Raw genomic sequence first — 11,656 nt, forward strand, 5'->3', positions numbered from 1 at the left:
GTGAGACTCGATCCCAGGACCCTGGGATCATGATCTAAGGTGAAAGCAGACGTTTAACCAACTGAGCCACCCAGCTTCCCTGTCTTACTGGTCTTTATGCTGTTCTTGCACCACATTTCTTGATTATGTGGCTTTATAGTAACTCTCAAAGACATGTAGTATAAGTTCTTTATAAGATTGATTTGGATACTCTAGATACTTTATATTTTTATGTGGAGTTTGAGAATCAGCTTGTCAATTTCTAAAATACATGTGGGACTGCATTTAATCTATAAATCAATTTCTGGAGAATTGCCATACTAACCATAGTAAGACTTCTAATCCATGATGTTGTTGATCTCTCAAGCTAATTTTTAACATGTTAACATTCTATAGGAATATTAATTTTATTTTTTAATGATATCAGTCATTCCTTACGAGCCTCATATCAGGTTAGTCCCCTCCATAATTTGAAAAGAGATCATTATACTCTGGTTTCTCTTCAGATCGTATAAATCTTTCGCCTTTCACTGAAAACAGAGATCATTAAACATGTGGACTAAATCTTCACTCTAGATGTTCCTCCCAATTTTGATATGCCGCACTGCTCCCAATTTCCTTACTGCTCCTAATTTGCTCCACACATATATACTGCCACCATAGAAGGCATTAAAATTTGACACTCTGCCCTGTGTTTTGATTTCATAAAGGAACTCACCCTTCCATAAAATTATTACACAGTTTCTACCTCCTTGCTCTTCATTCTACATATCATGCTCTTCTTCCACCACTTTTTTTTTTTTTTTTTTTTTTTTTTTTTTTATTTGCTGGATGGCCTACCAGGTGCTTTATGCAGTTGGATTTACAAGGTGACACCAAATTAAGACAAAGTTCCAGCTTGGATGCCTTCATCTCCCTCCCCTGAATCCTGATCCACTGGCTGCCAAAGCTCGAAGGGGTTTGGGGTAAAGTGCTTGGTCATGGGAAAAGCTGCTATGGTTGGCCCAGCACATGGGTAGAGGGGAAGGTTTCACTTCTTCACAATCTGAATGACATCCTCATCCTCCAATGTATGATCTTTACCCACTTTTTGAGGATTGTGTTTCACAGACAGACCCCAGACCAGAGCGTATTTAAATTCTTTGGTAAGATTTTTGTGAATCTTCATGCAGAAATCTTCCATTATAGTCCTAGAGTAAGGCAGCACCACTGGGGATGTATAATCAGGCAACTGGCCTTTGGGTTTGGTGTAAATCCTTACTAGTTTCAGATAGTCCCAGATCTTTTCCAAGAGGTCATCAAAATTCCAGCGGTGATGGGCAGAGATGGGATCTGATCAATCTTACTCAACACATAGATACAAGAGATATAAACTCTGTTTCCTTCTACCACGTCGATGAGGTCATCCGCTGTGGCATCACTACGCAGTGTCACATCAGCATTGTGAATTTTGTATTCAGCCAGAATGCTCTTCACAGTTTCAGCATCCAGCTCACTCTGAGGGCAAGTGGCCGTGAGATTAATGCCTCCTTTATCCTTCTTCTTAAAGCCGGTGTTGGGGGGTTTGCTGTTCAAGCGAATGCCAAAGCCTTCCAGCTCATTTTCAATTATCTTTTTGTGTCCCAAGGGTTTCAGGACATCCAGAACAATCAGGATCAAGTTACATGTTCGGGCCACTGCAGTGACTTGACGGGCTCTACCTTTCCCATCCTTGGCACCCTCAATGATACCTGGAAGATCCAGGAGCTGGATCTTGGCACCTTTGTATCTGATGACACCAGGCACAGTGGTCAGAGTAGTGAACTCATAGGCTGCCACCTCAGAATAGACCCCTGCCAGGTTACTAAGCAGTGTTGACTTCCCCACTGATGGAAAACCCACAAACCCAATTCGAGCATCACCTGTCTTGGCCACATCAGAACCTTCCCCTGGCCCACCACCACCACCACCACCTTTTGGGGTAATGAGCTCTCTACGAAGCTTAGCAAGGCGAGCCTTAAGCAGCCCTAGCTGGTGTGCTGTGCCCTTGTTCTTTTGAGTCTGAGCCATCTCGGCTTCTATCTCTGCAATCTTGGCTGAGGTGCTACACGGTGGCGAGTATGGGGTGTTGCGGGGAGAGCGTAGTGGCCCCCACACAGACTACTTCCCCTCACACAACTGCTCTTCCACCACTTTTCAAACTTGTAAAATCCTATACATCCTTTAAGGTGAAACTGAACTTTCTTTGGTTTCTTTGGAACCAAATTTTCTTTGGTGCAGTCTTTCCTAAACAATTCACACAAAATTAATAAAAAATTGTATTGGTTACTTAAGCCTTTTTATTTATTGTTTGTATTTTTGGGGGGTATTCATTTATTGTATCTGAATTCTACCTCAAGAAATTTGATTTAAAAATTCTGTCAGTTATAACATGGCATACTTTATGCATGCTAACACAGCCTATAATTGTCTATGAAAACTTAGTATGCAGGAAATATACATATATATTTTTATATTTTGGCATAAGATATAATGAAATATTTCAAATATACAGAAATATAAAAAGAAGGACTTAGTAAATATTTTATACCAGTGGTTCTCAACCAGAGTTAATTCCTCCCCCTGCCCGAGCAAAATGTTTGGCAACATTTTGGTTGTCATAACTGTGGGCATGGGGAGAGGTTTGCTACTGACTGGCATTAGGGGATAGAGGCCAGAGAGGCTGCTAAACATCTAAATATCCTACAGTGCACAAAGACTGTTGCCCAGAATACCAAGAGTACAGAGGTTGAGAGACTCTCCTCTATATTAGCAATTCAAATGCATTAGATGTTAACATTTTGCCACATTTGTTCCAATTATCCCCCATTTAAAGAAAATGTTACAACTATTATTTGAAGCATTCATTGACTTCTGATCTCATTTTCTCCACCTTCCCCCTTTAGAGATAATCACTGTTTTTTTTAAGAGAGGGAGAGATGGGGGAGGGGCAGAAGGAGAGGGAGAGAGAGAATGTTAAGCAGACTACAGCCAGCCTGGAGCCCAGCATGGGGCTCAATCTCACAACAGTGAGATCAGGACCTGAGCTGAAATCCAGAGTCAGATGCTTAACCAACTGAGCCACCCAGGCGCACCTAGATAATCACTATCTTAAAATCAATGTGCAAGTAACCCCACATATATGTATATTTTATTTTATATGTATCAACTATATCCTGTTTTGTATATTTGTCACACTTATATATCAGATATTGTCATATTGCTAAATATTCTACAATGTTCTTTTTTTAATCTATGGTATGTTCTTAAGATTTATCAATTTTGACATCCATAGGTCAAAATGATTTTTGTGGCTGTACATCATTTTAATAGCTGTACAAACTCCATTGCTTGTGTCATTATTTATTATTCACTGGTATACTAATGGAGATTTTGTTGTTTTAAATTATCCCCATGGCAAACAGTGCTGTGATAAACTTTCTTGTTATGCATTTCCCTTTGTATAATATACTAGGCTGAATAGTGTCTCCCATTTGTCCACCCAGAAACTCAGAATGTGACGTTTAGAACCAAAGCTTCTTCTTAGTAATTAAACTGAGGATTAGGGGCGCCTGGGTGGCTCAGATGGTTAAGCGTCTGCCTTCGGCTCAGGTCATGATCCCAGGGTCCTGGGATCAAGCCTCGCATCGGGCTCCTGGCTCAGCGGGGAGCCTGCTTCTCCCTCTCCCTCTGCCTCTCTCCCTGCTCATGCTCTCTCTCTCTCTGTATCTCTGTGTCTCAAATGAATAAATAAAATCTTTAAAAAATAAATAAATAAATAAATAAATAAATAAATAAATAATAAATAAATAAATAAACAGGATTAGAATCACTGGTTTGTAGGGTATATGCATCTATAAATTAATTATTAGTGTTTATGAGATTTTCTCTTCATACTTTCTCCTGCCTTGGTATCATCAGACTCTATTTTTTAGAAATCAGATGTCTGAGACAGTATTTCATTTTTTATTTACCTTTCTATGATGATGTGTACTTTTACATCATTTTTATTCATTCAATTCTATTATTTTGTGAATTATCTATTAAAATGATTTGCCCATTTTGTGTCGGTGTGGGGTGATGGTTTTTGTCTTTAAAAAGAAAATAATATGTAGTGGTATATAATGTTTTCTGGACATTAAATCTTTATCCAACATACATGGCAAATATCTTCTCAAAGGCTATGGCTTATCTTTTAAATTTGTGTATATTGTCTTTCTAGTAGAAGTTATTTATTTTATTTATCAATTTTATTTTTGAGTTTTTTTCATCTCCATTAAATAATTCATTCCATTTCTACCATTGTAATACTTACACTTTTAATATATGTGAAATTTGTTTTTGTCCATGGTATGACACAGAGATCTATTTTTCCATAAAGAAAATCGATGTTCCTTTCATCATTTAATGAGCAATATAGCTGCTTCCCACTTGGTTGTAATGCAACCTCTGCCCTAGTGTATGTGTGTGTGAGTGTGTGTGTGTGTGCACGTGTGTGTGTGTGTGTACGGGTTTTCTATTCTGTTCCAGTGGCCAATTTGTCTGTTATTGTCTCTATAGCATGTGGTCCTATTTAACTTACTGTTAAAATAGCTTTGGTATATGAGAGAACCAATTGCCCAACTTTGTTCTTCAAATACATCATAGATAATTTTACTTACTAGATATTCTTATGGTTCCATAGAACTTTAAGATCAATTTGTCAAGTTCCATAATATACCCGAGAGGGATTCCAATTTAAATTGCATTGATTTTAGAAATTAATTTAGTGTTATCTGACATCTTTATGGCATTGAGTCTAATAATTCAGAAACATTAGCTTAACTTTTTTTTTAATTTAGGTTAATAAATTTCAAATTGTATTGTAATAGAATTGTGCTCAAATTTTTAAATTTACTTACATACTTTATGATAGTTCTCGCTATTCTGTGTCATAATGTATCCTATTTCATTGGCGGTTAGTGGTAGATGAGAACACTGGTTTGGACACTTGCTTGTCAGTGGCATTCTTATTGTCATCTTATTGCTTTTAATACTTTATAGATATTTTTGGACTTTTTATAAATTAAATCCTATTTCATGAAAATAAATGGTAATTTTAGCTCTTCTTTCCCAATTGTTATATAAACTTTTGCCTTGTCTCAGAGGTTCTGATAAATATTCAGTAGTAAGAATGATGATGAGCACACTTGCTTTCTGCGTAATTTTAATAGGACCACTTTCACAATGTCATATTTAAGCATGATATTTCAAAGGCTCAGCAAAAGCCTTTAACAAGGTAAAGACATTCCTTTTTTCCAGTTTGCTAATTTTTTGTGATGAATTAGTGATGAACTTTATAAAATTTTTCAAAATAATAGGCAATCAATGAGTAATCACACAGACCATACCCAATAATTTATAAATACTGTTCCTGGCAGGTGACAGGTTGTGCTCCATTATAAAAAATGTGTTTCTGACACTTATTTACTTAATCTTTTTCACATTAAGCTTTGTGTTTGTTCAAATGTGACATTAAACATGTGTCACCAATTTTGAACTTAATGTAGTACATAAAGTGTTTATAAGAACTGTATGTGTTTCTGAGTGTTTATGTACTTAATCAAAGTATTTTATGCTCTTTTGAGCAGATATTTATTTAATCAAGGGTTTAAATGTTTTAGGAAGTGTAAAATGGCTGAACCATATGTAAGATTTCAGAGGTGCCCCGGGAGGAGAGGGAATGAAACATTAGAGGAGAGATGAAATGGATTATAAAACCCAAACGAAACTCTGTGGGATGAACACTGGCAGAAAACTCAAGAGAGGAAAGCTGTAGAGAAGACACCCCAAGACACACAGACACTGCAAAGTAAGATGTGCAAGATCCTGAGGAACAGAAGTGAACATGTAAAATGCATGCAATAATATTTTTACTAACGGCTTTTAAGATTGACTAGAACAGCATAGGGTATGCTGAGTAGAGCCAATTACCTTGTGTTTCACATCAAGCCCTGGAATGATTTTTTGTTTTCTTTGGTGTCACATGTGCCTGGAAGTTCTGCTCATTCAATCCATACAACCCCACTGAGTATTGACTATGATTACCATATTTTGAAAATAAGGATAAAAACTTACATTAGATTAAATACCTTGATGAAGTTCATAAAGCCGACCTTTGAATCCCACCCTATTGGATTCCACTGTCCAGCTCTTTCTTCTGTACATCATGGGACCGTTTGGATAGTCATGTTTATTATACAAAAGCCAGTTATTCATCCAACACAAAACCTGCCCTAAGACATAATCCTGAAATGGAAGAGGTTAGCAGGCAGAACAAGGGGGACTCCTGGGACTCGGAGTATAAAATATTTACCCACTGTATGGCTATCTCATACTGCATTCACAAATAACCTTGGTTGTACAAGAAAACTCAAGTTTGAGTGGTGGGGAATGCGATGGGTGATAAAGGAGGGGAGGCTATGGGGATCGATGCTCTATCAATTACTCTGTCGACACAATTTATTGAGGAAAAACTACGAACCAGGCAGTGTGTTAGGCCTTGAAATGCATTCCCTCATTTAATCATGTGAGACATAAACCTTGGAATGGAGAAATTAAGTAATTTTTTTCAAGGACTCACGCTGCCAGGGTATGAAGTTCACCCCTCAACCGATTTTGTTGTAGAGATCATATAGCAACCAATTTTTGACAAAACAAAATTTCAGGTGAATGATCATATCTCTGTGATACATACACACACACATAGGTTTATACACATGTATATTCTAATAATAAGACAATTCTCAATTATATATCCACCAATTTTCAATCCAAAGTTCCCGTTTTCCTACAATTTTCATGTAGTAATATCTCTTAAATGATGATGACACAAACATATATCCATTCCGTATCTCTTGAAATAGTCTAGGTCAAAATCTGTAAATCACCCTGTCCTTGAAGTTATTTCCTATCTATTCACAAGGCAGAACATGAAAACACATAAAGGATTTGAGTGAAAGAAAAAGAAATATCTGAGGGGCTCAACTACTGGAAGGTTTAACCTCAACACCCTATCTGCCAACACAACAGCAATGCAATCACAACAATAGCAATATTTCCCTTATTTATTTAAAAAGGGTATAACAATGTAGTCACAAATTCTTAAGATGAAGCATGCCTCATCACGGCCTAAGCAGAATTTATTCCCATATCGTTTTTATTATTTAAACAGAAAGTAAAATATATTTTAAAAGTTCAGTTCAGGATTTAGAAAAAAAGATAAAAAATAATCACTGAAAACAGGGAGATAAATGCAATTATCAGGATAAAAAGAAAAATGTAAGAATTTGAAAAAATAGAGAAGAAAAAAGAAAACAGAGCTGGTTTTTTGAAAATAAATAATTCTATAAAATGGAAGAGACAGAGAAAAAAACAAATACCTAAAATTAGAACAGTATGAGAAATACAAATATGAGAGTAAGGGCTAAGCTTGTATGGGATAATACTGTGCACAAGTATTTGCGTTTCAGAAATTTTTACAGCATGAACACTTTTTTCGGAAAAAGAAAAAGTAGCTTACTGGGGCGCCTGGGTGGCTCAGTCGTTAAGCGTCTGCCTTCGGCTCAGGTCATGATCCCAGGGTCTTGGGTTCGAGCCCTGCATCGGGCTCCCTGCTCCGCGGGAAGCCTGCTTCTCCCTCTCCCACTCTCCCTGCTTGTGTTCCCTCTCTCGCTGTGTGTCTCTCTCTGTCAAATAAATAAATAAAATCTTAAAAAAAAAAAAGAAAAGAAAAAGTAGCTTACTAAGGCTGACTCTAAAAGAGATTTAAAAACCTGGATTGATAAAAATCATACAGGACAATGCAAAAATGATCAAGAACGTGTCTTCAAAATATTGAAGACTACAGAAAATTTACGGGTGAGATATTTTTAAATTTTCGTTTGAAGAGTTTAGTTTCAATGTCTATAAACTGTAATAATTAAACATGATGGAATATTGCATAACTTATTTATGAGATACATTTATACCTTAAAAAAGGAAATGCTAAATGTGAAAATATAAAATATCATTTATGGATACAAATGAAACTTATACATGAAATACTAAAAACTGATTTCAACAGGATATTTAAAAAACAATATCTCCCTTGAAAAAAGACCTTTAATCTCAGTATGGACATGATGAATCTGACAAATTATATTAACATGTTAGTAAGAACACAATAGGAATTCCATAAAATATAATGTCCTCCTAATGGTAACTCCTACAAAACTGACAAAAAGATAACATTTTTCTTAACATGAAAAAAGCAAAAGTCATCACTTTACTTGCTGGTTAAAAACAACAAGTCTGTTTTATTAAATATATCGGAAAGTACTATGAAACTACATAGTATTAAAATATGACGCTATAGGCTAAATTTTCTTCCCCTCAAAATTCATATCTTAAAATACTAACCCCATAGTACTTTAGGCTGTGACTGTATTTGGAGATGGGGTCTTTAAAAAGGTAATTAAGTTAAATGAAGTGACTAGGATGGGCCCTAATTCAATATCACAGGTGTCTTTATAAAAAGAAAAGATTAGGACACAGACATAATAAAGGGAAGAATATTTGAAGATACAGGAAGAAGACAACCATCTCTAAGGCAAGGACAAACCTCAGAAGAAGCCAAAAATGCAGACACCTGATCTCCAGCCTCTAGAACTGTGAGAAAATACATTTGTGTTGTTTAAACCACCCAGTCTGTTTTACTTTGCTATGGTAGCCTTAGCAAACCAATAAATACGGTATAGGGTTATTATTATAGTTTAACAATTGTAGATTTTTGATGAAAATAAATGAATTGCAAACAATGATTCCTGAAAGAGATCAGAAAAAAGAATAATTATAAGTGGGTTTTTTACTTTGGAATAAAAATCAAATCTGGACCTCACCTGAAAGCCTGTAAAAAGGCATAATCTTCTTGATTAAAGAATTGGATATAGAGTCCAAATATTTGTAAAGCCAATTTTTAAAAAATTTCTATATGCCTAAAATTTTAAATATTAAAACACTGTATGAAAGAATTGATTAATTTTCTTATATAAAAATAAAATAACGGTCATGAACTACATTAACAGGCAGATATTATAGATGGCTAATGTCACTTTTATGCAAATAAACTCATACAAAGGATTAAGATCATCTCTAATATTCAAAAGAGAGTGGCTAGAAAATATGATCTGAAAGTATGTTTTGACATTAATTTAATGGCTTCAGAAAATATTTTTTAAATAAATGAAAAAATGAGATAGAAAACAAAAAAACCATTGCCCTTGGGGTGCCTGGGTAGCTCAGTCGGTTAAGCAGCGGACTTGATTTTGGCTGGGGTCATGCATGATCTCAGAGTCATGAGATCAGCCCTGCGTCGGGCTCTGTGCTGAGTGTGGAGCCTGCTTGGGATTCTCTCTCTCCCTCTCACTCTGAACCCCCCCACTCCCACTTGTACATATGCACTCTCTCTAAAAAAACAAAACAAACAAATGAAAAAAGCAAACAAAAAAACATACCATTGCCCTTATTAAGAATAACTAGAAATTGTTTATCTATGTCCCCATCCATGCCTATATCTATAGACACATGCATGTATGTATTTATGTACTAGATTGCGATGTGAAGCTCATTTCTTAAGTGGTTGGCAGCTGCAGGAGTCTGAAAAACACTGTCTTGTACTGGTGAGAATGTGGTGAAGTAGAACATCCTGGTGTACTGTCTTGGGGTTATTCATTGCTGTACAACCAGATGGGAACTTAGTTTAACATTGTAAGTAAAATAGCACTGGAAATGTTCATACCATTGGCCCACTAATCCCCTAATAATACTTCTTCCATAAGAATTAATTAAATACATGATCAAAGACTTATATGAGAGGGTACCTGTCAGTGCTCTGCTCTGAATTCTCTAGTGACTCTTCATTTCTCCCAGAATGAAAGGTTGTCCCCATGTCCTTATGATGGCTTAGAAGGCACTTGCAATTTGAATCTATTAGAACTTGCCTCTTCTATTTTTAATTTCCCTCTTAGTCTCTCAGCTCTAACTACATTGGCCTCCTTACTGTTCTTCAAACATAGTAGACAAACTTCCACTTCAGGCTATTTGCCCAGGAGGTTCTCTCTGCCTTGAAAATTATCTCTGTGTGGGTATGGCTTACTTCTTCTTTGCTCCAATAGCTACTCTTAACAACCAATTAAAAAATGCAGCACCAACTCCAATCCTGCTGAGCCCCTTATCCCTGCGCTAATTTTGTTCTATAATACTTCTCCCCTCCCAACATACTATAAAATCTAATGATTATTATATTTATTCCTAATTTTATCTCTCCATTTTCCCCTTATCCCCCACTTTCTAAAATATGTATTCCACAAGGAGATAGTTAAGTAAAATTTAGAGATGTATATTATTACTAGAACAAGACACATTTTATGCAAAGTAATGATCAATTAAGATACCAAGTAATAATAAAAAGAAGAACAATATGCATAAAGGACAGGAAATAAAAATATTAGCAGTGGTTCTCTAGAGATTGGGATTCATTAGTGTTATAGTTTGCTTCATTTTTATCCAATATATTTTCCTTCATTTTCCACAAATAATAAAATAGAAATAGAAGACTAACATTCTAAGAAAAATATTAGTTTATTTTTAAAATTGGGGTTTATATAAATATATCAAGATAATGCACTCCATAATTCAGGTAAAGATAGATACAGAATATTTATTTGATAAAATGTAAAACTCATTCTGTTTTAACTTTTTACAAATATAGTAATCAAAATGTATTTTATAATGTGTATCTCTTATAAATAAAAACTTATGATTGATGACTATTGGGAAATATATTTTAAAATTACTATTCTTTTTTTATATATTTTTTTTAATTTTTATGTATGTTAACATTCCTTTCTTTTTATAAAGGCCAGATTTTTTTTTAATTCTTATATTAATCCCCATACATTACATCATTAGTTTTAGATAAAGTGTTCCATGATTCATTGTGCATAACACCCAGTGCTCCATGCAGAATGTGCCCTCCTCAATACCCACCACCAGGCTAACCCATCCTCCCAGCCCCTCCGTTCTAGAACCCTGTTTGTTTTTCAGAGTCCATCGTCTCTCATGGTTCGTCTACCCCTCCGATATCCCCCGCTTCATTCTTCCCCTCCCGCTACCTTCTTCTTCTTCTTTTTTTTTTTTTAACATATATTGCATTATTTGTTTCAGAGGTACAGCTCTGAGATTCAACAGTCTGGCACAATTCACAGCGCTTACCAGAGCACATACCCTCCCCAGTGTCTATCACCCAGTCACCTCATCCCTCCCACCCCACCCCCCACTCCAGCAACCCTCAGTTTGTTTCCTGTAATTAAGAATTCCTCATATCAGTGAGATCATATGATACATGTCTTTCTCTGTTTGACTTATTTCACTCAACATAATACCCTCCAGTTCCATCCATGTCGTTGCAAATGGCAAGATCTCATTCCTTTTGATGGCATCATAATATTCCATTGTATATATATACCACTTCTTCTTTATCCATTCATCTGTCAATGGACATCTTGGCTCTTTCCATAGTTTGGCTATTGTGGACATTGCTACTATAAACATCAGGGTGCACGTACCCTTTCGGATACCT

The 11,656-nt window shown here is 35.8% G+C and overlaps 1 protein-coding gene across 1 annotated transcript; it reads right to left on the reverse strand.

Moving 5' to 3' along the window:
- Window positions 1-897: 897 nt before the first annotated feature.
- On the reverse strand, window positions 898-9,964 carry LOC118010166 (developmentally-regulated GTP-binding protein 1-like). The gene is given in 3 exon segments (XM_035004361.1): window positions 898-1,311; window positions 1,314-2,062; window positions 9,897-9,964. Coding segments are annotated over 3 exon segments (1,119 nt in total). The 3' UTR covers window positions 898-1,009.
- Between the last annotated feature and the right edge of the window lie 1,692 nt (window positions 9,965-11,656).

This window comes from Mirounga leonina, unplaced genomic scaffold (assembly GCF_011800145.1).
Source record: "Mirounga leonina isolate KUSES-001 unplaced genomic scaffold, KU_Mleo_1.0 Mir_129, whole genome shotgun sequence".
In the NCBI taxonomy this organism is placed as follows: Eukaryota; Metazoa; Chordata; class Mammalia; order Carnivora; family Phocidae; genus Mirounga; species Mirounga leonina.